This window comes from Geotrypetes seraphini, chromosome 1 (assembly GCF_902459505.1).
Source record: "Geotrypetes seraphini chromosome 1, aGeoSer1.1, whole genome shotgun sequence".
Lineage (NCBI taxonomy): Eukaryota > Metazoa > Chordata > Amphibia > Gymnophiona > Dermophiidae > Geotrypetes > Geotrypetes seraphini.
The window spans coordinates 315,982,261-316,009,274 of NC_047084.1; the positions used below are offsets into that span (position 1 = coordinate 315,982,261).

Below are 27,014 nucleotides of genomic sequence, written 5' to 3' on the forward strand. Positions count from 1 at the left end.
CCCCAGAGCTGACCCGCAAGCCCACCCAGTTTGGCAGGGCCTGCTTACATAGAGTCTGGTAGCTCCCCCTCTCTTACCTTCATCATCCACCATATGCACCTTCCTGCCACCGAAGGCTCCCACCACTAGGAATGTGCTCAGCTCCTTCAATCTCTGGCTTTTCCAGCTGCACGGAAACCCACACAATACCATGAGTGGCAGCTCCATGCGGCAAACCCGGAAGAATACCCAATAATCTCCAGAATCCATTTCAAATGTTCCTGCCTGGCTTTCAAGATCATTCACGGAATCCTGCCTCCTCTTATCCCACTGTCTTTCAACTCCTCCAGTCCCGACTCCTCCAGAACTGCCCAAAGGCTTAAACTAGCCTTCCTCTCTCCACGCGGCATCCACTATTCAGGCAAACTGGGAAAATCCCTTTTCTTCAAAATCACAGGTCTTTGGAACGACCTCACCACCCCGCTGCGGAACCTGAGCTCCCTTCAGTTATTCCGCAAACAACTGAAAACCTGAGCAAATTGTAGCTCTATCCTTCCCCCCTTTCTCTCCCCCCTTCTACACATAAGTTCATGTAATCCTTTTTCTTCTTCTCTACCCACTATTTTAAGTTCTTGTAAACCGTGTCGAGCTCCATTCTCATGGAGATGATGCGGTATATAAACTTAAGGTTTAGATTAGATTAGATTAGATTGATGTGCTGTGAAGGGTCAGCTCAGCTCCCTCTTGAACAGCATGCAGAGCCTCTCCCTCACCCATATTATTGTTCCTTTAGATCCCAGTCAGGCCACAGAGCCCCCGGAGAGAGAGAACCCCTGACCAAGTATCTGACTCGTTGCCTTCCCATCTGCCTGTGAAATGACAGATGCCGTATGGCTCACTCCCTTCACAGTCTGCTGCAGGGAGGCTTATCGTGACTCTGCTATCCCCTGCACGATCTCTCCTGGTTCCCTTCCGTGATTTAGCTCAGCCTATCCCCTGTCTCTGGGAGGACAGGTTTTTCTGAGACTCCATGAGAATGGAGTGAAGAGGCCTAGAGGCCACCTAGGACATGAGTGGTTTCAGGACATCCTCAGGCTGTGTATGTGTGTGTGATGGGGGAGGGGGGCCTGATATAAGATGGCCTTGCCAAACCCCCGGACAGACTTCCCAATTTAAAAAACTTGTCTGGACACCCGGACAGTGTATAAAAAGGACATGTCCAGGTTTTCGTGGATGTATGGTAACCCTAGATACTGTAACTTAAATTTAGCAATTACTACACAAGCATTAAAGCATAGTTGTTCCACATATTAGTGCAGACTCGGGCATTTGTAGCTTCCAAACCTGAGGGTTTCATCTGTCCATCTTTGATTCCAGCCAGTGTGTTCTTTTTTTAAAAAATTTCATTCCTCCCTTGTGATAAATTTTCTCTTCACAGAAAATTACATTTCCCAGGAACTGGGTCTAGACATCCTGAAAAAAGAGAGCATTTTATTTTCAGATCTGCAAGTGGGGTTTTGCTTGCACTTAAGTGTAGACTTGGTACTTTTCTGTTACTTGGTACTTTTCTGTTACATTTTTGATAGTATCTTTGATTTATTTGTATGTGTTTTCATGCTAAAGAAATGAAGGAATTTAATTATTTTTTCTTTGTTTATTTTGCTGTGGTGAAAGTTCAGTGAACAGGCTAAAAATGACAAAGGGAAAATAAAATATACAGTACAAATTCAAAAAATAGGATTCAGAAATCCAGAACCTTGAAAATTGTGATATTCAGACCACCTGTGAGGGACCTAGGCGAGCCCCAGAGAATTCATAGTTATGGAGCCACTTTCCCTACACACTTACAACTGACCAGCAATACCAAGGAAAGAACACTCACACCATACCATGAAAATCACAGCTAATAATCCACTTTATTCAGTTAGTGCACACTCATACAACACTAAGAAAAGTTAGAAAAGTTATATAAAAATAAGATGAAACATAAACTTTAATTACTATTCTGGTATGAGGCATTAACTCACAGATAACACAGAGATACAAGACACAAACAGGAGGAACACATCCCATGACAGACCTCCCCTGCTGTGTTAAGCACCAGTTTTTATCCTTCTTTTCTGTTGCGCCTCCCTCCCCCAATGTTAGAAGTCATGTGTATTCACAATAATGTATAGCCTTGATGCAAGATTGAACAAGTAGTTTTGGTTCCCCCTTTGTTCTCAGCTAGCTTGCTGCCTATTGTCTTAAAAGATACAGCTCAAATTTTACCACAACTACCTGGGAGGATGTCTCTGAACTATTCATTCTGCTCAGTACTAAGTATTGGAGAAATTCTTATGATAGAAGAGAAATCTAGGGTTTGGGGAATTATTTTGGATTGTGGTTTGACATTTGAGAATCAAATAAATGGATTGGCAAAGAGAGCCTTTTTTTTCATTTGCACCAATTATGGGCAAATTTATCTTTAGAGAGTTTTATCTTTAGAGAGTTTTCAAACAGTGGTAAAAGCTATCGTACTGCCTCAGCTGGATTACTATAATTCTTTATATTCTGGTGTTACACTGAATTTAAAAAATAGGCTGCAATTGCTTCAAAATACGGTTGTACGTTTGATTTTTAGAGCAAAAATATGACTGGGTTACTCTCCACTTCTGATTCAATTACATTGGTTGCAGATTGAGAAGAGAGTAAATTTTAAATTGTATGTACTTATATATAAATTGTTGCATGGAATGGGACCAGAAGGTTTAATGAAGTATATAACTTTCCCAATAAATAGAGGTACCTCCAGGTATAACAAGTCATTGAGGCTTGGCTATTCAATGAGTTCATATAGTGGTTTAAAATTTTTGATGAAAAAATCTTTTGAGTTTATAGGAACAAAGGTTTGGAATGTTCTTCCAACTGCACTAAGAAAAGTTTATTATTATTATTATTATTATATCATTAAAAAATTGTTTAAAACTTTTTATTTTTAATGATTGTTAAAAGAATAATTTTGTAAGGACACAATGTTTTTTAAATTGTTGTTATCCGGCTAGAATCTATTGTGAGAATAGTGCGGAATATAAATAAATAAGAATAGAATAGAAACATCCTGCTGCTTCATGGGTGGAGGGGGGGTGATATCTGTATAACGCTGTTCAGCCCCCTTATTTCAAACCCTGTAACATCTTTTATCCCAGGACAAGCAGGCAGGTATTCTCACTAGTGGGTGATGTCATCCGACAGAGCCCCGACACGGACATCTTGAAAGCATGTCTTGCTTGAAGAAACTTAGAAGTTTCGAGATGCCCGCACCGCGCATGCGCCAGTGCCTTCCCGCCCGATGTACCGGGCGTGTCTCCTCAGTTCTTTTCTTTCCGCGGAGCTGAGAAGTTTGTCTTCATTCTGCGCTGACTGAATTTCAGTTTTTTGCCTTCTTTAACCCGCGTTTCTGTTTATTTCTTTGACTTTATTTCAATTTTACTTTATTTTTCTAAAAAAAAAAACAAAAACTTTAAATTATTTCTTCCGGCGGTTCGGCCGGGCCGGCCTCGTGGCTGCGGCCTAGCGGCTTCGACCTTGCAGCGTCGATTTTCCGGCCTATGTCCCGACCAATCACCGGTTTTAAAAAGTGCAGCAAGTGCCAGCGTGCGATTTCGCTGACGGACCCACACCGACGCTGCCTTCAGTGTCTTGGTCCGGAACACGTTCCGAAATCGTGCCGGCCTTGTTCCACGCTCACTGCGCGCTCATTTAAGCGGCGCTGCTTGCTCTGGGAGTCGATGTTCAAGATGGAGACTGCCAAGGACATCTCTGCTACTGCGGCTGTAGAGGTTTCGCCGGTCCATTCGAACCTACGTCTGCGATTCCTGCATCGAGCATCGTGAAGCCCGCATCGTTTGCCCCGGCTTCAGCTTCGAGTTCAGCATCGGCACCTGCCTCCGTCTCCTCGGTTCAGGTACCGCCTTCCACTGTCCCTCCCGTGGTCATCAAAGTGCCTAAAGCTAGCAAGCAGAAGCACTTGGCCACGAAGGAACGCGAAGACCGTGCAGGAGGACCCCCTTTCGGTGCGGATCCCTCCATATCGGCTTCGCTTCGATCCCTGCTAGAAGCTCAGTTTGTCGAGCTTATGCGCACTATGGGACCCCGGCTTATCGCCAACATTCACGGTGAGATTCCGACCCCGGTTTCAGAGGGCGGTCCGCCCCCTCCCCCTCCTCCTCGTCGTTCGATCTCTCTGCTCGACGAGGGGGATCGGCGGAGGGCGGCGGAATCCTCCAGGAGGGCTTCCCTTCCTGAGATGCCACCTTTGGAGCCCATCACACCTCCACGCCAACAGGGTGCTAGGGCGGCTCCTGATAATCGTAGTCCTGGGCATACTGCATCGCAGGAGGAGTTCTTCCGCACTCCATACCAGACATGGGTGGCGCTGCGTGAATCCGCATCTCTGCCACCTCTGCGATCCACTGCATCGAGCCCTATCCATTCCTTTGAGGCTTCGAAGGATCAATCGATGCATAGAAGATCTCGTTCTCCGTCCCGTCACCGGGAGGGGCATCGATCTCGGCACTCTTCTCGGCACTCCTCACGTCATTCGGAGGTGTCTCCGCAGAAGAAGAAGCAGCGTTTGGGATACTCCTCGTCGGATGTGTCCCAGCCGGAGGGGCCGGAGTATGAGGAACCATCTGCCTCCTATTCTCCATGCCGATCTCAGCTCTCCCTGGACCCGGAGGCTTCCACGTCTTCTAGCCCGTCTCGTCGGCCGGCCTTGGCAGACCAACTGTCTTTCTCATCCTTTCTCCGACAGATGGCGGATGACTTGGATGTGACTTTGGACACTGGGTCCAAATATTCTAAAGAGTATTTGGACACCATGCATTTACCTCACCCTCCAGCGGAGACACTTCGGCTTCCTCTACACAAGCTGCTGGACCAGACTTTCATGCGCTGTTTTGAGACACCGTATTCCTTGCCTGCAGTTCCCAGTAAACTGGATGCTCGATACCGCATCGTTCACCACAAGGGGTTTGAGGGAGCTCAACTTTCTCATCAGTCCCTTCTAGTCGAGTCCTCTCTCAAACGTTCTCATCCCTCCCAAGTCTATGCTTCCGTGCCTCCGGGCAGAGAGGGGAGAACGATGGATAAGTTTGGTAGACGTATCTATCAGAACTCGATGATGGCGACTCGAGTACTCAACTACAACTTTTTCTTCTCTTCATACTTGGATTTTTTCTTGCCGGTGCTCCGCAAGTTCATTCCTTTCATCGATGCTCAGGCTCGTTTCCAGTTTGAAGAGGTGGTGGCGACCCTGTCCCAATTACGCCTTCAACTGATGCAATCCTCCTACGATGCCTTTGAGCTCTCGGCTCGAGCTGCGGCATGTTCGGTGGCCATGCGTCGCCTGGCGTGGCTTCGAACCATCGATATGGATCCGAACCTCCAAGACAGACTTGCAAATGTACCTTGTGCAGGAGCGGATCTATTTGATGAGTCTATAGAAACTGTTACTAAAAAGCTGTCGGACCATGAAAAGTCTTTTCAGTCTATTCTGCGTCCTAAACCGAAGCCTCAGCAGTCTCGTCCCTCTAGACCGCCTCAAATTTACCAGCGGCGTTATCAACCGAGGCAGACTCCTCCTGCGAGACAACCTGCGAAGAGACAGCCTCCGCAGAAGACTCAGCAGAAGCCTCAGATGCCGGCTGCTCCCAAGGCTACTCAGCCTTTTTGACTCTCTTCCAGGGAGCATAACCAACGTTCTGTCTTCCCCTGTTTTTCCCATAGGGGGTCGTCTCCATCATTTTTGTCATCGATGGGAGTCAATCACCACAGACCTTTGGGTCCTTACCATCGTAAGAGAGGGATACTCTCTTCATTTCCAACAGGTCCCCCCGGACCACCCTCCAAGAGAGTATCCTTCCAACTTAACGCAGACCGCCCTTCTTCTCCAGGAGGCTCAGGCCTTGCTTCGGCTTCGGGCCGTCGAGCCAGTCCCATTAGATCAGCAGAACCAAGGGTTTTACTCCCGATATTTCCTGGTTCCGAAGAAGACGGGCGATCTGCGGCCCATTTTGGACCTTCGAGTCCTCAACAAGTTTTTGGTCAAGGAGCGGTTCCGTATGCTGACCCTTGCCTCTCTCTATCCCCTCCTCGAGCAGAACGATTGGTTATGCTCTCTGGACCTCAAGGAGGCCTACACTCACATCCCGATTCATCCGGCCTCCCGCAAGTTCCTCAGATTTCGGGTGGGACATCTACATCTGCAGTATCGAGTGCTTCCATTTGGCCTTTCCTCTTCGCCCAGAGTCTTCACGAAGTGTCTGGTGGTGGTGGCCGCAGCACTCCGGAACATGGGTCTCCAGGTGTTTCCATACCTCGACGACTGGCTCATCAAGGCCCCGTCGGCCCCAGAGGTCATTTCGGCGACCTTGACTACGATTGGTTTTCTGCAGAACTTGGGCTTCGAGATCAACTTTCCCAAGTCACATCTTCAGCCCACCCAGACTCTCCCCTTCATCGGGGCGGTCCTGGATACCATCCAACTTCGAGCGTTCCTTCCTCCTCAGCGCATGGATGCTCTTCTTCTACTCTGCCAGTCGGTGTCTTCTCGCCCGTCCATCTCAGTGAGACACATGATGGTCCTCTTGGGTCACATGGCATCCACAGTTCATGTGACGCCTTTTGCCAGACTACATCTCAGAATTCCTCAATGGACCTTGGCATCTCAGTGGACTCAGGTGTCCGACCCATTGTCCCGCCACATTGTAGTCACTCCTGCTCTACGGCAGTCTCTTCTCTGGTGGATGACCTCTTCGAATCTATCCAGAGGTTTGCTGTTTCACTCTCCTCCCCACCAGAAAGTTCTCACGACCGATTCATCGAACTATGCATGGGGAGCTCATCTGGATGGTCTTCGCACTCAGGGGTTCTGGACCAGTGCGGAACGACTCCATCAAATAAATCTTCTGGAGCTCAGAGCCATCTTCAATGCTCTTCAGGCTTTTCAACATCTGCTTCACGACATGGTGGTCCTAATTCGCACCGACAATCAGGTCGCCATGTATTATGTAAACAAGCAAGGGGGCACGGGCTCGGCCTCCCTCTGCCAGGAAGCTCTTCGAGTCTGGGATTGGGCGGTCCGCCACAACACCTTCCTCAGGGCTGTCTACATTCAGGGGAAGGACAATGTCTTGGCAGACAAATTGAGTCGTCTTCTCCAACCTCACGAATGGACACTCAATTCCAAACCCCTTCATCAGATATTTGCACAGTGGGGGACACCTCAGATAGACCTCTTTGCAGCCCCCCACAACTTCAAGCTGCCTCAGTTTTGCTCCAGAATCTACACTCCTCTCCGCCTCGAGGCAGACGCTTTTCTGCTGGGTTGGGGGAATCGCTTCCTATATGCGTTTCCTCCTTTTCCTCTCATTCAGAAGACTCTGGTCAAGTTGAGATCAGACCATGCCACCATGATTCTAATTGCTCCTCGGTGGCCCAGACAACCTTGGTTCTCCCTTCTACATCAACTCAGCAGCAGGGAGCCCATACTTCTTCCAGTGTTTCCTTCACTACTCACTCAACATCAAGGTTCACTACTTCATCCCAATCTGCAGTCCCTCCACCTGACAGCTTGGTTCCTTTCAACATAACTCCTCACCAGTTTTCTCAAGCAGTGAGGGAGGTCTTGGAGGCTTCCAGGAAGCCTGCTACTCGACAATGCTACTCCCAAAAATGGACTAGATTCTCCTTCTGGTGTATTTCCAATGCCACGGAACCTCAGCGAGCTTCCCTTTCTTCTGTATTGGACTACCTTCTACACCTATCTCAGTCTGGTCTCAAGTCTACCTCCATACGAGTCCACCTGAGTGCTATTGCGGCTTTCCATCAGCCTCTACAGGGGAAACCTTTGTCTGCTCATCCTGTGGTTTCCAGATTTATGAAAGGTCTTTTTCATGTCAACCCTCCTATCAAACCTCCTCCTGTGGTTTGGGATCTCAATGTTGTCCTGTCTCATCTCATGAAGCCTCCGTTTGAACCTCTCAACAAGGCTCCACTTAAGTATCTCACCTGGAAGGTGGTTTTTCTGGTGGCCCTCACGTCTGCTCGCCGCGTCAGTGAGCTACAGGCCCTAGTGGCGGATCCACCGTTCACTGTATTCCATCATGACAAGGTGGTTCTTCGTACTCATCCGAAATTCCTGCCTAAAGTGGTCTCTGAATTTCACATCAACCAATCCATCGTGCTTCCAGTGTTCTTTCCAAAGCCTCATTCTCATCCTGGGGAAGCTGCTTTGCACACTCTGGACTGTAAACGTGCTTTAGCTTTCTACTTGGATCGCACAAAGCCTCACAGAACTGCTCCTCAACTTTTCGTCTCCTTTGATCCAAACAAGTTGGGACGACCTGTATCGAAGCGCACCATCTCTAACTGGATGGCGGCTTGTATCTCTTCCTGCTATGCCCAGGCTGGATTATCCCTTCCCTGTAAGGTCACAGCCCATAAGGTCAGAGCAATGGCAGCCTCTGTAGCCTTCCTCAGATCGACACCGATTGAGGAGATTTGTAAGGCTGCCACTTGGTCCTCGGTTCATACATTCACCTCTCATTATTGTCTGGACACTTTTTCCAGACGGGATGGACAGTTTGGCCAAACAGTGTTACAAAATTTATTCTCTTGAAATTGCCAACTCTCCCACCATCCCATTGGGGTTAGCTTGGAGGTCACCCACTAGTGAGAATACCTGCCTGCTTGTCCTGGGATAAAGCAATGTTACTTACCGTAACAGTTGTTATCCAGGGACAGCAGGCAGCTATTCTCACGTCCCACCCACCTCCCCTGGGTTGGCTTCTCAGGCTAGCTACCTGAACTGAGGAGACACGCCCGGTACATCGGGCGGGAAGGCACTGGCACATGCGCGGTGCGGGCATCTCGAAACTTCTAAGTTTCTTCAAGCAAGACATGCTTTCAAGATGTCCGTGTCGGGGCTCTGTCGGATGACATCACCCACTAGTGAGAATAGCTGCCTGCTGTCCCTGGATAACAACTGTTACGGTAAGTAACATTGCTATCTCTCCCCTTTTTTAATGTCTTTTCATGTTGGTGGTTATTGTGTGAGTGATAATGAAAGTTGTGATTTATGCCTCTGCATGTATACAGCAGACGCACATACCGTGTTTTCCCAGAAATAAGATCTACCCAGAAATAAGCCCTAGCATGATTTTATGGGTAGGTCTTAATATAAGCCCTACCCCAAAAATAAGCTCTAGTTAGATTGACCCCCAAAGTCCCTCCTGAACGTCCCTGACTCCATCCCTGGATTCACCGGCAGTAGCATTTTCACACACACATACCTCCGCTGCTGCCGCTGCACAACAAAACCCCACTGACCCTCCCACCCATCCTCCTGTGCAGCATCTTTCCATCTCTCCTTTCCATCCGAACGCCGCCAACTTTCCCACTGCGAGACCCCGGCAGCCTCGCGGTGGGTGGGATAGGAGGAATCCCTTCTGCATCCTGTGTCTGCTGAAATAGACAACCACGTCCTCCCCCACGTACCTTTCGAGTCCCTGGTAGCTAGCCAGTACATGAAGCAGGAGCGATCTTCCTGCCCTCCTGCTCCGTTAGAGGCCGCTGGCTGATTGACTGTTACGAGTTCTTGACTCGCAAGAACTTGCAGCAGACAATCAGCCAGTGGCCTCAAACGGAGCAGGAGGGCAGGAAGACCGACATGTGAGTTTGCTAAAGTAGCAATGTGAAGGATTGTTTTAAAATACTTTTTTTATATTAAATTTTCTCTTTTGTTTAACCTGTTTTTTCCCATTTGTTAAAAATCTTTTAATTTTGTAAACCATTTTGAAAGCTTATGATTTGAGTAAAATGGTACAGACAGTATATGGAATCTGATAGATAAACACATTTAGCAAAAGATTGTTCTTCCCCAGAAGATGGCACACTATAATTATTTTTTTATTTTTTTCATATTTTACAGTGCTTGCCTCAGCTCTTACACTCCTGCAGTCTTCACCAGTGAATCAGTTTGTTTGCACTGCGCTTTGAATGTTCTCTAACCGAATAATATCCATCTGCTTAACAATTCCTTTCCTGTGCTTGCTTTCTTCTTTTTTTTTTTTAGGCATATCCATACAAAAAAAATCAGATTTGGAAAGAAGCTAGGGTAGATGTCCCACCACTTGTAAGAGGAATGGCTTGGGCAGCTCTACTTGGGGTGGAGGTAAGCCCTAAAATAATTATAAACGCTGATGATCTTTGATAAAAATATCCGCTATAGTAAAACCCTTAGCGTGCATGCACACTTCAATCTTTATGATCCCTGCTTCCGTGCCACACATGTGCAGTAGAAGGAGCTAGCGGTGGTTTTCCCAACGCCCTCCCTCGGTGACGCTGGCTCCTTCTACTGCGCATGCGGAGGCACCTTAAGCACGGATACACGGAGGCGACGACCAAGGCAGCGACTCCCCCCTCCCACCCTCACTCCGTCTAACACAATGGTCTGAAACTCGCGGCCCTCCAGGTACTGTTCTGCGGCCCGCAGACTGGCCAGCTCCCTTACTGAAGTTATTCTTAAGTCCCTTACCAAAGTTATTTTTGAGTTCAAAGCTGCGGCGTCAGCTTCTCTCATGAGCTGCACCTGCATTGGAAGCCTCTCTGAAGTCACATCAGAGAGAAAACTTCCTATGCAGGCACGGATTATAAGAGGAGCCGTGGCAGCGGCTTTTAACTCAAAAATAACTTTGACAAGGGAGCCAGCTAGAAATGACAAAGAGAAATGCTGCTACCCTGCTGCACAGGGAAGGGGGGGAGGAATGCTGCTGCTGCTGCACAGGGAAAGGGGGGAATGCTGCTGCTGCTGCACAGGTAAGGGGGAAATGCTGCTGCTGCACAGGGAAGGGGGGAATGCTGCTGCACAGGGAAGGGGAGAGGAAATGCTGCTGCAGCACAGGGAAGTGTGTGGGGGAAATGCTGCTGTACATGGGAGGGGGGAAATGCTGCTGCTGCACATGGAAGTGTGTATGGGGGGGAATGCTGCTGCTGCTGCACAGGGAAGTGGTGTGGAAATGCTGCTGCTGCACAGGGAAGTGGGGGGATGCTGTTGCTGCACAGGGAAGTGGGGGAAATGCTGCTGCTGCACAGGGAAGTGGGGGAAGGAAAATGTTGCTGCTGCACGGGGAAGGGTGGGAGGGAAATGCTGCTGCACGGGGAAGGGTGGGAGGGAAATGCTGCTGCACAGGGAAGTGGGGTGGGAAATGCTGCTGCTGCACGGGAAAGTAGAGGGGGAGGAAAATGCTGCTGCTGCACAGGGAAGTGGAAGGGGAGGGAATGCTGCTGCTGCTGCACAGGTAAGTGGGGGGATATTGTAGGTAGGAACTAGCCAATGGGAAGACAGTGGATGTGGAGCACTAGAAGGCAGCTCTAGTCATGAAAAGGAAAGGAGGTGACATGGAGGAGTTTTCTTTTCTGTAGAAATGAAATTCCTGTATGTGGTGGTGGTAGTGAGGGGAAGAGTGAAAGAAAAATGAACCCCCTCCAAGGGTTTGGAAACCATTTCATGAGCCATACTCATTATGCTTTCCCTACTTGTTGACAGATGCCAGTTATAAACAAGAGCATAACTACTATTAATTGCTTATTTATTCTGCTTATTGGTTGCTATCTTACCCTTCACAACGAGCAATTGGGGCTGTCTTTCAAGGCTAGTTAATGATGTCTATATTTTGGTTTTACAGGGTGCCATTCAAGACAGGTATGATGCCATTGATAAGGATACACCAATTCCTACAGACAGGCAGGTATGTGATTTATTCTTTCATTTGTGTGATCTGGGGTTTTTGCCGTGCTACCCCAAAGGGTTAGAGAAACTGGCTCAGGAGGGTTATTCCAAACAGTTCTTTCCAGGACCTACTTGTACATGGCTACTGGAACTTGGCAGTTCATTTATCAGCTAAATTCTAGTACTAGATTGGTACAGAAGTTGTTCAGATTTTGTGTTAAAAATATTACAGCATTTCCTTTTATGGTTTTTCCCACACCATATATCCTTACCCAGTATTTTCTTTTTTATTAAATATAATTCTAATCTGCTTATTAGATGTGAAAATACGCAAATAGGTTTTCATACAAATAAAAAAGCTGCTCTCAAGAGCCTTGCTGAGTAAACAAGCTTTTTGTAGCTATATCTAGTATTTGTATTGCAAGAGAGAAAGATGAACAAAATGGGAAAAAAGAGACATTATTGTTTGGGGACTGTTTTCAAGTAGAAAATGTACCTGCAAAGTCCATGGGTAATTTTTATCAGTGGACTTTGTACTGGTTTTCAAAATGAAAATATGTGTACTCTTTCTCCCTTTGGATATAGGCTAAAGAAAAAGTGCTCACACACATTTCCACTTTTTTTTTAAATGAAGGTACTTTTTCCAAATAAAAAATGTGTGGTACTTTTGAAAATTAAAAAGTAAGCATGATTTCTAAATCCCATCTTTTTCTCACTTCAGGAATCCCATCCTCCCCACAATTTTTATGCAGTTTTATGTGTCAAAGTGGCTTTTGAAATTTGCCCTCTAAAGGAGTAAATTATTGAAAGGCAAACAGTGTTTTACACAGAGAAATATTATTAAATAAAATTGCCCAAAGTATGGGGTAATTTAAAAAAAAAAAAAGCTTTTTAACTACTTATTGGCCCGGATTCTGTATAGGACGCCCGGGAGGAGCGTCCTATACAGAATTGGGTCTACACTAACCCTGATTCTGTAACCGGCGTCCATGTTACAGATTCCGGTTACAGAATCGGGTTAGAGCAGACACAGCCGCTACACTTATTGCGGCAAGGGATCTCCCTGCCGCAATAGATATAGCGGCCGCAGCCCCCTGTCCCCCACCCACCCCCGATCGCCGGCAGGAGGGTACCCAACCCCTCCAGCCGGAACGCCGCCCACCCAACACCCCCGATTGCAAAATGCTGGCCTACATTGTAAGTAGACTTGGCCACTATGATAAGTATATTGGCCACAGCTGCCTGTCTCCCCCCCAATCGCCGGCAGGAAGGTGCCCAACCCCGACACCCTCACCTAACACCCCCGATTGCTGGCAGGAGGGTGCCTAACCCCTTCTGCCGGAGGACGCCCCCCTCTGGACTCCCCCATGCTAACACCTCCGTGCTAACACCCCCCCAATGACCCCACCAACCTCCCCCCAACTAACCTCTAATTGTTGGCCGGACGGCAGACCTGCCTCGTTGAAATGAGGCAGGCCTGCCCCTTCCCAGCCCATCCCCTCTAAGCCTAAGGCCTGATTGGCCCAGGTTCTAGGAGCCTGGACCAATCAGGCCTTGGGCTTATCGGGTCCGCTCATCCTCGCCCATCTCCACTAAGCCTAAGAACTGATTGGCCCAGGCTCTAGGTGTCCTGAAGCCTTAAATAAGTGTATCGCAAACTTTGTGCCGCATGAGATTTTAGGTGTGCCTTCAGATGCTGGGAAGGAGGAGAGCTGCCGGCTGACTGCCTACAGAATGTGCCTCTCACAGCGAGGGGGATATTCTGTAGGCAGTCAGCTGCTGTTAGCACCTCTCCTCCTCCCTGGCATCTCTCATCCTCTCCGCCACCTCTTCTTTTTTTTCTGCACCCCTAACTGGCGGCTCAGAGCCCTGTCTGAAGGGCTTCCATGCGTGTTCAGACGTCGATGGGATGATGTCACGTACATCCGTGATGTCATTTCATCGATGTCTGTGCACTTCCAGATGCCCTCAAGCCACAGCCACCAGTTTAGTGTGGCACAGCTTGCAAAATTTGCGAGCCTAATATGTATATATATATATATATATACATATATATATATATAAACTTATGTACATAAATTTATCTGAGTGTGTGTGCATAAGTTGACCTGAATAGTCAGTGAAGGCATTCTAGGAGTGATATTGAAAAGAGGTTAGGAGTGAAGGAGTATCCTTTTGGTTAGTGCAGAGGTATGAAAACCTGGGGAATTGGGTTCAGTTCCCATTCGAGCTCCTTATTAGAGGCTGACTGAAACCAGCAGTTTTGGTTGCGGCCAAAACAGAATTTGAGGCTCGGTTTCAACTGTAACTGCACATGTGGCTGCCACCTCCACATCTTCCCCCCTCTCCCCCAACAGAAAACACATTTCCCCCCTCCTGGCCACCCACTACTCCGCTGTACTCACCCTCCTTCACTCCCCGTGGTAGGCTCTACCTGGGCCTAACTTGTAAAATTCTACGCAAACCACCACTTTCAATAAAAATTTCCAGTGTAATTAATGTGGTCAAACATACCCAAAACACTAGATCTGTGAATGTCCAAACTAAGTTTTTTTAGCATGTTAACTGCTTAAGGAGAAAAAGGGCAGGCCAGGCCCTTCCAGGCCCAACCCTAATATGTACTCAATTGTTTAAACAGTCAGTTAAGTAAAACAGTAATGCTGACTTATCTTTGCTCTTGTCTTCTTTCCTTGTTCTATATGTACCTGGCTGTACTGCAGATTGAAGTTGATATTCCTCGCTGTCACCAGTATGACGAGCTGCTCTCATCACCTGAGGGTCATGCAAAATTCAGATGTGTGTTGAAAGCTTGGGTAGTGTCCCACCCTGACCTTGTGTACTGGCAGGGTAAGTTGAACTCTCTTCTGCACCTGGCTAACCTGTCTAAAATAGCCCTTGCAACACTCCTACAAAAATGTTTGCATCATTGAAGTTAACAGTTTCATTTTGGCACGTATGTTTTTTCACACAGCACATGCTTAGACCGTGGAGTCTGTTGCTAAGGATGTAATTAATTTGATTAATATAGCAAATCTCACAAGAGTTTTGGATAAATACCTGGAGGAAAAGTGTGGTTAAAAAAATATATAATGTAGATTTGGGAAAGCCCATCGCTTAGGGATCCAGTGAGTATGACCTAGATTTTGCCATGGTTGAAGACAAGATCCTGGGTTCCAGAGACCCTCAGCTGGCTCATCACAGGTGAAGGATCTGATGATAAAATTAGGATTCAGCTGGCTCATCACAGGTGAAGGATCTGATGATAAAATTAGGATTCAGCTGGCTCATCACAGGTGAAGGATCTGATGATAAAATTAGGATTCACCCCAGTTTTGTTATGTCCCAGAGATGCCTCCAAAATATCGAACTCTGATTTAGTTAAAGTTTAGTAGGACTGCTGTCAATAGCAGCCTCATCATTCTAGGTGCTAGGTACTTGCCTCAGCTTTTATTTCCCCACTTTTCTGGTTGCTCTGCTTGTCAGAACCTGTTTGGGTAACTTTTTCGAGTGCAAAGATATAGTGATGGTAAAAATCATCACCTGATTTCAGTTGTGGAGGTCTTGATAAATTCCCTGGGATAATCTAAAGTCTGTGTGTGCTCTTTTCCCCCCCACCCCCCAATAGGTCTTGACTCTCTTTGCGCACCGTTCTTGTACTTGAATTTTAACAATGAAGGTAGGTACAACCTTTGCAATAGTTGTGTATCTTTCTTATACACTGTCTGCTCCAAACTTGAATTTTGAATATCCATGCAATGTTTTGTGCCTGTTTTACCACTGAAGGGACAATTTAGAAGTCAACAGATAATAATGTAAACCGTTCTGAGCTCCCCTGGGAGAATGGTATAGAAAATTGAATGAATAAATAAATAATATAGACTCCTGCTCATATCACCTTGTGGACATTAGCAGTTGCTGGAAGTGATTGTAGCAGAGTTAATGATGATGTTGAAAGTTTTATATCTCTTTCCCTCTTCTCTTACTGGAAGCTTCCTTTCCTGTTCTTGCACCGATACCGGTGCTGGTAACCTATGTTATTAAGGCATGTACTTGTGTTCCACCTTCATTAAAACACTAAACTAAGACGTTTTGTTGCATATTGTGTTGACATTGTAATTAGCATATTATCATACATTTTCAAACAATGTTACTAGCCAGTTGTGGGTTCACCCTCAAATACAATGGAGAAAAAGCCTCAAAAATTTCACAGAAGCAGCAATCACAATATATTTAAGCTGCTCATTTTCTTATTGTTTATATATCCAAAAACACTACCCACAAAGAAATAGAAAAGTCTGTCAATATCAGCTTTATATTTGATAGGATAGCTCAGAGACATGGAGAGGCAAAAAAGGAGAGACAACCCTCCAACCACCTCACCACCCAATCATTGCTTAATCCTTCATACTTTTGAGCTGATTTTTAAACGTTTTTCAAAGAATATAATGGTGAATATCTCAAATTTGTTAAATATGTGCCAAAAATGACTTTGGGCTCCTTTTATAAAGGTGCGCTAGCGTTTTTAGCGCACGCACAGGATTAGCATGCGCTAGCCAAAAAACTACCACCTGCTTAAAAGGAGGCGGTAGCGGCTAGCGTGTGCGGCATTTTAGCACGCGCTAAAACCACTAGTGCGCCTTTGTAAAAGGAGCCCTTAGCTAAAACTTGGTTTCTTATCATAGGCATAAAACGCGCCACTTCTAAAATACAAAAATCTCATACTAAGGACCCAACCCACTACTTTGCAGAGGAAAAATCTACTACTTTCACTCTTTCACTTAGCTTGAAGGGTTCTGGTGTCTTCAACACTTCAACGCTGACTCTACACACTCTCAGGTTTCGACTTCTTAATACTCAATTTCAGCGTTAATGCAATCTCCAACAATCTCACACCTGAGAGTGTGTAGAGTCAACTTTGGGCACAGATCCCATATCTGCAAGAAAACTAACGAGCTATTAATAATCAATTCTTGATATTAATTGGCACTAATTAAGACTTATGAACAGATCTGCTTATGCATTGCAGCCACTGGTTAGCTCTCCTTCACATTCACATTGGAGTTTTGCTGGCTTTTAGTGACATTTTTCTTATCCATATTTGTGCCTTCATTATTGTGCACTTATAGTTCAGGACCCCTGAGGAAGATGTCTCTAGCTGACACATGGACCGTGTTAGGTCTGCATCATTGCTTCTTCATGTGGATGAGTTTGTACCCTACATGTGTTTAATTCAATCAATATCTGCATCAAGAACATCCATTCCACAGCATTATTTTGTTTTTTTTCCTTTTTTACTGTGGAATAGTTGGGTTTATTTGATGCCCAAATTTGGGTGACCTTTATAGAATCCAAGGGTAGGTATGTACATAAATTGCGTAGAAGATGAAAAACAGTTGTTGTTCTTTACAACTTAATTTACATTGTCCCAATTCTGTTTCAGCTCTTGCTTATGCCTGTATGTCGGCTTTCATTCCCAAATACCTGTATAACTTCTTTCTGAAAGACAACTCGCATGTTATTCAAGGTAGGTTAACATATTATTTTACTTTTGATGATTAAATTATTCACTTATGGATTTAGGTTTAACTAAATCTTAAAACCTCTAGGCCACCAGTATTTACACTGTCAGATTTTGAGTAAATCTGTATTTTACTGCATTCATTGTTACAGACAGGGTTTCCCCTCCCCTCCATTTTCTTTTTGCTTTGTGTAAAGCATATAGGTGGCTGTGGGTCCTACTTGTGTCCAGGGGATATTTGGGGGGGGTTTTCCCTCCACGCCTTCTGATGTTTTAACCCCTTAATTCTTTTCACATCCCCCCCTCCTTCCTCGTCCAAGCGTCCGCGTACCACTTCGGACGAGGCTTTGTTGTCTGAGGAGAGTTTTAACTAATGCTTGAGGACCTGGACCCTTGGGGACACCTCCAGGACCCTCTCGAGTGCTGGTCATGATGAGATATATACCCACTTGTAAGATTAACCCTATGCTGGTCTGGAGAGGCTAAAAGAAAGTAAATTAGCAGATAAGAACCTAATTTCTCCTTATACAGACATCAATCTTTCCTTACCAAAGCCTACTGCACTAATCACATAAGAACAGTTCCACTCCAACCACCCACTCAGCTCATATATTTTATAACATAGAACGGGTGGCATTTTAACAGTTTCTTAAAAGCACCCAAATTTCTCTGCTGCTTAATGTAAGATGGGAGCCTTAGTGTTCCTTTGCAAGAAGGGGATCCAGGTTCACCCTTATGACCATTAAATGATATTAAATGGGAGGTGAGATTGGTAAGGGACAATGTAGTTTGTTTGTTTTTTTTAAACACACATTGGGTTTTGAACTTCACCAACAGCCATCTGGTATCTTCACAAATTTTTGAATACCTAGGGATCTGGTTTGACACTTGAGTAGAAGTCTTTCTCCGCAAGAGTGAGAAAATAATTTCTTGTCCCACTTGTGTCCTATGCATTGTGAGCCCTAAGGGCTTGGGACTATCTTCATCTTCTTGTTCAATGGCAGCAACTCAGGAGGTAGTTCCATGGGCAAGAGTCCATATGAGACTCCCTTCAGCACTTATTGTTCCAAGTTTACAAAAAAATTTGTTAAACCGCCTATACAGTGTTTCTAAGCAGTGTACAATAAAATTTTGGTTTACACATATACAATGTTCAAAGGACTTAAATAATAATAATAATAATAGTTTATATACCACAATACCGTTAAGTTCTGTGCGGTTTACAATAGATTAAGCGAGGTACAAATTGATTGAATTTAAGAGGGGGGAAGAGGAGAGTTAATAGGACCGGAAGTGCGTTGTTGAGGAGAAAGAGATTAATAGGACAGAGGAATCACTATGGAGGAGAAAGAAGATGAGTGGGTCAGTTCTCTAGGTACTTTAGGAACAGGGCGTCCTTAATAGGACAATTATTTGTCAAAGGCGTCTTTGAATAAAAATGTCTTTAGTTTTGACTTAAATTGAGTCAAGGATATTTCTTCCAGCAGCCTCTGACGTTTAAATCCTGGCTTCCCCTATTTTCTCTGGAACCAATTGGCTTGGTGTGCTGTTCGAGAGCATCTGTTTAAGGATGTTCCCTTAGTCCAACTGAAAAGGATCTTGGTAACAATCAGCATGATCTTGGAAGGTTGGGGCAATCTTTGTATGCGTCAAATTGTGCAAGGGTTCTTGTTGGAGCATGGACGTCTGTGGCCCATTAACTGCCTGGAGGCCAGAGCCATTTGGAAGGAGAGAGTACATTCATTGTTGCTTTATGAATTAATAATGAGTGTGACTGGATGGACTGTTCAGGTCTTTATCTGCCATCATTTACTATGTTACTCTGTGGGGGGAGGACCTGAGATCAGGAGGAGCCCACAAAACTGCCAACCCTGGAAACAACTGCTGAACTTGTAGCAGATGTGCTTTTTCTGTGGGCACAGAGCAAAGATGTATAGAGTTCTAGATGCCCAAGCAAGGTAAAGCTGTGGTTAAATCTACAGCCTCAGCACCCCGAGGTTGTGGGTTCAAACCTATGCTGCTCCTTGTGACCCTTGGCAAGTCACTTAATTCTCCGATTGTCCCAGGTACATTAGATAGATTGTAAGCCCGACAGGACAGACAGGGAAAATGCTTGAGTACCTGAATAAATTCATATAAACAGTTCTGAGCCGCCCTGGGAGAAAATTTTAAAAATAAATATTGCCTTTCTAAGGTTTATTGAACTAGTTTACATATCTTTTATTTAAAAAAACAAAAAAAATTAAATGCCATAAACCCTGAAGAACTTGGCTCCTGGTAACAAGAGAGTACTCTATAGAATACTTTGTGTGCCTGGGTTATTATTTCTTTCCAGACAGTGACTTTTTGTTTCTAAATAATCTGAGAAACTAATGACATAATTGCAATCATTTTGGATTTTCTTTTCATTTCTTTAAACAATGTTTAATTGTTTTAGCCTTTTTTTTCTAAGTGATCGTATGTTTAGTGTGAACTAATTTATAGCACACACACACACACACATACACAATGTCAAATATAGCTTAAATAACATTTTACAAATACAGTGGAACCTTGTTTTACGAGCATAATTCGTTCCAGAAGCATGCTCGTAAACCAAAATACTCATATATCAAAGCGAGTTTCCCCATAGGAAATAATGGAAACTCGCTTTGATACATTCTCCTCCCCCCCGAGGCCAGCGGCACTGCTCCCCCCTCTCCCCCCCCCCCTGTCTGGCACCGGCACGTAGCCCACAGGACATGCCAGTGCCGCTTGAAGATCTTCCTGCCTCTGTTGGGCCTTGAGCATGCTCAAGGCCTTCTAATTCTCCCTCTCGCCGAGTTCAAGTTGTTTGGGCGGGGGGTGCCGGTTCGCGCGGGGGGGGGGCTTTGCGAGCGGGGGGGAGCGAAGCTGGTTCTCGGGGGGGTGCTCGTGAATCAAGTCAACACTCGGTTTGCGAGACAAGTTTTGCGAGAATGTTTTGCTCATCTTGCAAAACACTCGCAAACGGGGTTACTCGCTAACCGAGGTTTGACTGTACTTAAAACAATTAAAAAATGCGTTCAAGATATAAAATGAAGGAAATCTTTTTTCTGGATGCATTTTAGTATGTGATTACACAGAAAAATTAAGGCAGACAAGACCATATGGGCCATTTACTATTTCCTCCTCTCCCCTAAAGAACCAACATACTTGTCCCAAGCTTTCTTGAATTCAGATACACTTTTTGCCTCCACCACCTGCACTGAGGTTGTTCCAAGCATTCACCATCCACCACCCTTTCTGTGAAAAAGCATTTTCTGAAGTTACTTTTAAATCTATCCCCTTTCACCTTCATTCTATGCCCCCTCATTCCAGAGCTTCCTTTCTACTGATAGGGACTTGCTTCATGTGTATTTATGCCACATAGGTATTTAAACTTCTTTATCATACCTCCCCTCTCCCACCTTTCCTCCAAAGTATACATATTGAGATCTTTAACCCCGTACGCCTTATCACATTGACCATTTTAGTAGCCTTCTTTTTTAAGTACCTTCTTACTTCTCATTTATAATCTTAATGTATATTTTCTTCAAACCGCTTAGAACCTAACGGATGTAGCGGTATATAAGAAATAAATTACATTACATTACATTACATTCTGGACCAACTCCATTCTGTTTATATCTTTTTGAAGGTACGGTCTCCAGAATTGTACACCATATCCTAAATGAGATCTCAATTAGAGAATGACACGGGGAAAAAATCTGTCCCCGTCACCGGCCCACCATCCTCTGCACCGCCCCGTCACCGCCGTTCCCTTCACCGCCCCGTCACCATCACCGCCATCCCTTTCACCGCCCCGTCACCGCCACTGCCATCCCATTCACCGCCCCGTCACCGTCCCCGCTGCATCCATATAAGCCTTAGTACTGTAATATTTAGCTTATTCCTTTCTTATAAATCAAAGTTCCTGCTGCTGAACTAGAGAAAGAGATGTTCAGCTGGCAGGGCTTTGTTTATAAATTTTTATCAACACAACTAATATACTATTTTATCCTAAAGCAAAAAATAAATAAATAAATATAATTTTTTTTTCTACCTTTGTTGTCTGGTTTCTGCTTTCCACATCTTCTCATTGAATTCCTTCCATCCACTGTGTGTCTTCTCTCTGCGTCTTCCATTTGCTGTTACTGTGCCTCTCCCTTAACCCCCCCTCCCGCATAGTCTGGCATCTGTCTTCTTCCCTCTCTGTCTTCCACATTTCCCTTGGGGGTCTGTTCCTCTCCACCCTCCTTCAATGTCTGTTCTATTCCTTTCCACCACCACCCTTCCCTCCCTCCTTTACCATCTGTTCCTTTCTACTACCCTTCAGCTCCTCTCGCGTGGCCTATCTACCTTCCTTCCTCTTATTTTCATGGCACGTTACAATGTAATTTGTGCAAGCCACTGGAGCCTGCAAGCTCGGTCCCTGTCCCATCTCCACAAACCATCTCGCTTCTGTGCTCCTATTTTCTCAATTTCTAATATCTCCCCTATGTATCTGTCATTGCCCCCCCTGTGTCCATATACCATCCCCATGGCATGTCCCCTTTATGTCTCTGTCCCTATGCCCCATGCACATAATTTCCCCTCTTTCTGTTACCTTCCTGTGTCCAGATTTCCCCTATCTTCCTCTTCCATACCAGTGTGTCTCTTCTTTTCAACCCCATCTAGCTTTTTTCTCTCTTTCTTCCCCCCCCCCCTGCTTCTAGCATCTGGCTCACCTGCCAGTCCTTCCCTTTCTTTTCTGCTGTGGGTTTTTCTTTCCGACTTCATCCCCTTGGCCCAGAATCCTTTTCCCTTTCACTCCTCCTTCCAATTTGAGCCGGGAACACTAGCGATCGCACGGTCCCCGCAGCCACTACCTGCCTGCCCAATCGATCCTAGTGTTTAGCCAGCTCTCTCCCTTCTCCTCACCTTAGTTTATAGGTTTTCTTTTTCGGCGACCTGCACGCTTTCCCAAAGAGCCGCGCACGCGCGGCTGCTCAGTGTTCAATCTTCTGCTCTGCTGCAACTTCCTGTTTCCGGTTGCGTCAGAGCAGAAGATCGAAACTGAGCAGCAGCGGGTGCGCGGCTCTCTGATAGCGTGCGGGTTGCCGAAAAAGAAAATCTACAAACTAAGGTGAGGAGAAGGGAGAGAGCTGGCTAAACACTAGAATCGATTGGGCAGGCGGGTGTGAGCTGCGGGGACCGCGCGATCCTTCATGCCTCACTGCGGGGACAAGACCATTCACCGCCCCGCGGGCGGTGAATGGCCTTGTCCCCGTCGCCGCAGCGACTGCTAGTTTTCTTCCCCGTTTTCGGCGGGTGACCCGCGGCTAAAATGCGGTGGCCGCGGGTAAACCGCCACCGTGTCATTCTCTAATCTCAATACCTCCTTTTTTTCTACTGGCCATTCCTCTCCCTATGCACCCAAGCATCTTTCTAGCTTTCTCCGTTGCCTTTTCAACCTGTTTGGCCACCCTAAGATCATCACATACTGTCATCCCCAAGTCCTACTTCTCTTTTGTGTGCAAAAGTTCTTCACCTCCTAAATTATACATAAAAACATAGAAATAGATAAGGAAATTAATCTGCTGTTTCTATATATAAAAGGTTTTGGGGTTATTTTTTGGAATCTGTGCATAGATATTGGTATAATATCAGTGTAAATGCTAAGAGAGAATTGTTTTAAATGCACTGGGGATCATTTTCAAAACACTTAGACACACAGAGTTTTTGTATGGTACTTTGTGTGTCTAAGTGCTTTGAAAATGAGCATCACTGTATCCAAAAACAGACTGCGATAAGTAATCACAATGTTCATATGCGATAATATTATTGAAATAAATATGTAGATCTCCTTTAACATCCTAAGCACCTTACAAGTCACTCATGAGCTAGCACTGTTTCTGCTGGCAAGTCAAGCTGGCAATTGAATGGGAGAGCAACCACGCCAGCATTAGTCACGTTCTTGATCACAACATTTAGACAGCAAGTTTTGCAATAGTAAATGAAAATACATCAATGGCGTGTTTGTAATCATTAGGGATGCTGATTTATTAGTATGCATTCGATTGTGAGCCCTCAAGGGACAGAAAAATATCTCCTTTATCTGAATGTAACTCACTTTGAGCTCCTACTGAAAAGGCATGAGCTAGATCTGAAATCCCGTCCCCTTCTACTTACGCTGTTTGGTTCACGTAAGTATCTTAATCATGTTCATATGCAAATACTTGATTATATGCACATAAATCTATTTTTTTTTACAGAAAAAATGTTTCCTACCACCCTAAAATTCTCTTTTGATGCCACTAAATAGGTTAGAACAATGCTGATAAAGAGATGCAGGTATTAGCTGATACTGCTTCCTAAACAAAGAGTAACAGATAAACAGTACCTAACACTTTCTCTTCTATGGATTGGAGTCACTTATGTTTCTTAAAGGCTGCCTAAGGAAGGTGGCGAGGTATCACTGTGTTTGTCCATTCATGTGCGAGTGTGGCCTTATTGCATCTGTTCCAAATACTATGTACTGCACATGCTGCAAATCCTGCCTTAGATGACATAAATCTTCTTGTCTGTCTGTCAAGATTATTAGTTACCCTTCTTCCTGTGGTGTAAGGTGTAAAGCAATCAAGAATTTAGAGAGGGAGAATATTGAATCACACCACATACAGCACATGACCTATAATTCTAGCTAATGGTGAACATAAACAGCATGTGTTCATGAAAGATAATGGATCCTATATAGTCCTATATAATCCTACACTGCAGTTATACAGTATTTTATGACTTTGGCTATTTAAATACAGATAACGTTTAATAAGCTGTAATTTATCTACGTTGAACCGCCAAAGCCTTGAATTTCTTGTCAAAAAGAAACCACTTTGAAGCCATTAATTAAAACTGCTTTTGGCAAGGCACAGCTGAATGTTTGTGATTACTATGTTTGACGTTCAGAGATGTTTTATAAATGTAAGCATTGATGTATTGTCTGGTAGGTGTGAAAAAGCAAAATGCATTTTCATCTCTTTTACAAAAGATTTCTTATTAGAACCCAAATTTCTTAATAGAACCCTGTCCTTTCAGGCAGGACTTTGGAACAAAAGTTTTAGTGGTTTGATTAAATTCTTCTTATCAGGCCTTTAGAAGATTGTTAAAAAGTTAACTGATAAATATGTATAATCTAGATAAGTTAGTAATTTTTTAATGTTTTATTGTTATATTTTATATATAATTTACACAAAGTTATTCAGAGTAGTAAAGACGCAGGAAGATTGCAAAGACCTGCAATGTGACATAAACGCACTCGAGGATTGGGCCGCGACATGGCAAATGAGGTTCAACATGGATAAGTGTAAGGTGATGCATGTCAGTAACAAAAATCTTCTACACGAATACACAATGTTTGGTGCAGTACTTGGAGAGACCCCCCCCAGGAAAGAGACTTGGGAGTACTGGTCAACAAGTCGATGAAGCTGTCCGTGCAATGTGCAGCGGCAAAAAGGGTGAACAATGCTAGGAATAATTAAGAAGGGGATCACAAACAGATCGGAGAAGGTTATCATGCCATGGTATGCCCTCACCTGGAATACTGCATCCAGCACTGGTTGCCGTACATGAAGAAGGACACGGTACTACTCGAAAGGGTCCAGAGAAGAGTGACTAAAATGGTTAAGGGGCTGGAGGAGTTACCGTACAGCGAGAGATTAGGAAAAACTGGGCCTCTTCTCCCTTGAAAAGAGAAGACTGAGAGGGGACATGCAGGGAATAGACTTGGTAGATAATGCAGGGAATAGACTTGGTAGATAAAGACAGGTTGCTTACCCTCTCCAAGAGGGTACTCTCTAAAGTTAAAAGGGGACAGATTCCGTACAAACGTAAGGAAGTTCTTCTTCACCCAGAGAGTGGTAGAAAACTGGAACGCTTTCTGGAGGCTGTTATAGGGGAACACATCCTCCAGGGATTCAAGACAAAGTTAGACAAGTTCCTGCTGAACCAGAACGTACGTAGGTAAGGCTAGTCTCAGTTAGGACACTGGTCTCTGACCTAAGGGCCGCTGCGTGAGCGGACTGCTGGGCACGATGGACCACTGGTCTGACCCAGCAGCAGCAATTCTTATGTTCTCCCTCCGTATTCGCAGTTTCAGCAATCGCGGTTTCGATTATTCATAGGTTTTAGCTTGCTGGTTCCTCCCCCCAAATTACCGTATTTTCACGCAAATAACGCGCACCCGTATAAAACGCGCACACGGGTATAGCGCGCAGAAATCACGATGATATGTACAAAAACTTTGGTATACCGCGCTCACGGGTATACCGCGCATGCTGCCCGACGCTCCTTTCGCCCGCCCTGACTTTCCGTGCGCTGTCCCGACTCTCCGTTCACCCCCCCTGACTTCCGTGCACTGTCCCCCCTTGAAGGTCTGTCCCCATCCTGAAAGCCTGATGCCCCCCCCCGACGTCCGATACATCCCTCCCCCCCGAAGGACCGCCGACTCCCCAACAATATCGGGCCAGGAGGGAGCCCAAATCCTCCTGGCCACGGCGACCCCCTAACCCCACCCCCGCACTACATTACGGGCAGGAGGGATCCCAGGCCCTCCTGCCCTCGACGCAAACCCCCCTCCCCCCAACGACCGCCCCCCCCCAAGAACCTCCGACCGCCCCCCAGCCGACCCGCGACCCCCACGACCCCCCCACCCCCCTTCCCCGTACCTTTGGTAGTTGGGCCAGAAGGGAGCCCAAACCCTCCTGGCCACGGCGATCCCCTAACCCCTCCCCGCACTACATTACGGGCAGGAGGGATCCCAGGCCCTCCTGCCCTCGACGCAACCCCCCCTCCCCCCCAACGACCGCCCCCCCCAAGAACCTCCGACCGCCCCCCCAGCCGACCCGCGACCCCCCTGGCGACCCCCACGACCCCCCCACCCCCCTTCCCCGTACCTTTGGTAGTTGGCCGGACAGACGGGAGCCAAACCCGCCTGTCCGGCAGGCAGCCAACGAAGGAATGAGACCGGATTGGCCCATCCATCCTAAAGCTCCGCCTACTGGTGGGGCCTAAGGCGCGTGGGCCAATCAGAATAGGCCCTGGAGCCTTAGGTCCCACCTGGGGGCGCGGCCTGAGGCACATGGTCGGGTTGGGCCCATGTGCCTCAGGCCGCGCCCCCAGGTGGGACCTAAGGCTCCAGGGCCTATTCTGATTGGCCCACGCGCCTTAGGCCCCACCAGTAGGCGGAGCTTTAGGATGGATGGGCCAATCCGGTCTCATTCCTTCGTTGGCTGCCTGCCGGACAGGCGGGTTTGGCTCCCGTCTGTCCGGCCAACTACCAAAGGTACGGGGAAGGGGGGTGGGGGGGTCGTGGGGGTCGCCAGGGGGATCGCGGGTCGGCTGGGGGGCGGTCGGAGGTTCTTGGGGGGGGGGCGGTCGTTGGGGGGGAGGGGGGTTTGCGTCGAGGGCAGGAGGGCCTGGGATCCCTCCTGCCCGTAATGTAGTGCGGGGTGGGGTTAGGGGGTCGCCGTGGCCAGGAGGGTTTGGGCTCCCTTCTGGCCCGATATTGTCGGGAAGTCGGCGGTCCTTCGGGGTGGGGGTGCGAGTGGTCCTGCCGGGGGGGGGGGGATGTATCGGACGTCGGGGAGTCGGCCGGGCAAGAGGGCTTGGGCTCCCTCTTGCTCCGATCGTGGATGCGGGTGCGGGTGGGAGCGCGTGCGAGCGGTCGTTCGGGGTGGGGGTGAGGGTGCGAGCGGTCTGGCCAGGAGG

The 27,014-nt window shown here is 46.4% G+C and overlaps 1 protein-coding gene across 8 annotated transcripts in view; it reads left to right on the forward strand.

The window, feature by feature from the left end:
* TBCK (TBC1 domain containing kinase) overlaps positions 1 to 27,014 on the forward strand; it is a 433,115-nt gene that overhangs the window by 107,714 nt on the left and 298,387 nt on the right. For all 8 annotated transcript variants that reach the window (XR_004540454.1, XR_004540453.1, XM_033956547.1 and 5 more), the window contains exons 15-19: positions 10,097 to 10,195; positions 11,709 to 11,771; positions 14,473 to 14,599; positions 15,378 to 15,428; positions 17,193 to 17,276. Coding sequence is in view for 6 of the 8 variants with exons in the window: in XM_033956547.1 (XP_033812438.1) it covers positions 10,097 to 10,195; positions 11,709 to 11,771; positions 14,473 to 14,599; positions 15,378 to 15,428; positions 17,193 to 17,276 (424 nt within the window). In the remaining 2 variants the exon portion in view is untranslated. The remainder of the gene's footprint in view (positions 1 to 10,096; positions 10,196 to 11,708; positions 11,772 to 14,472; positions 14,600 to 15,377; positions 15,429 to 17,192; positions 17,277 to 27,014) is intronic.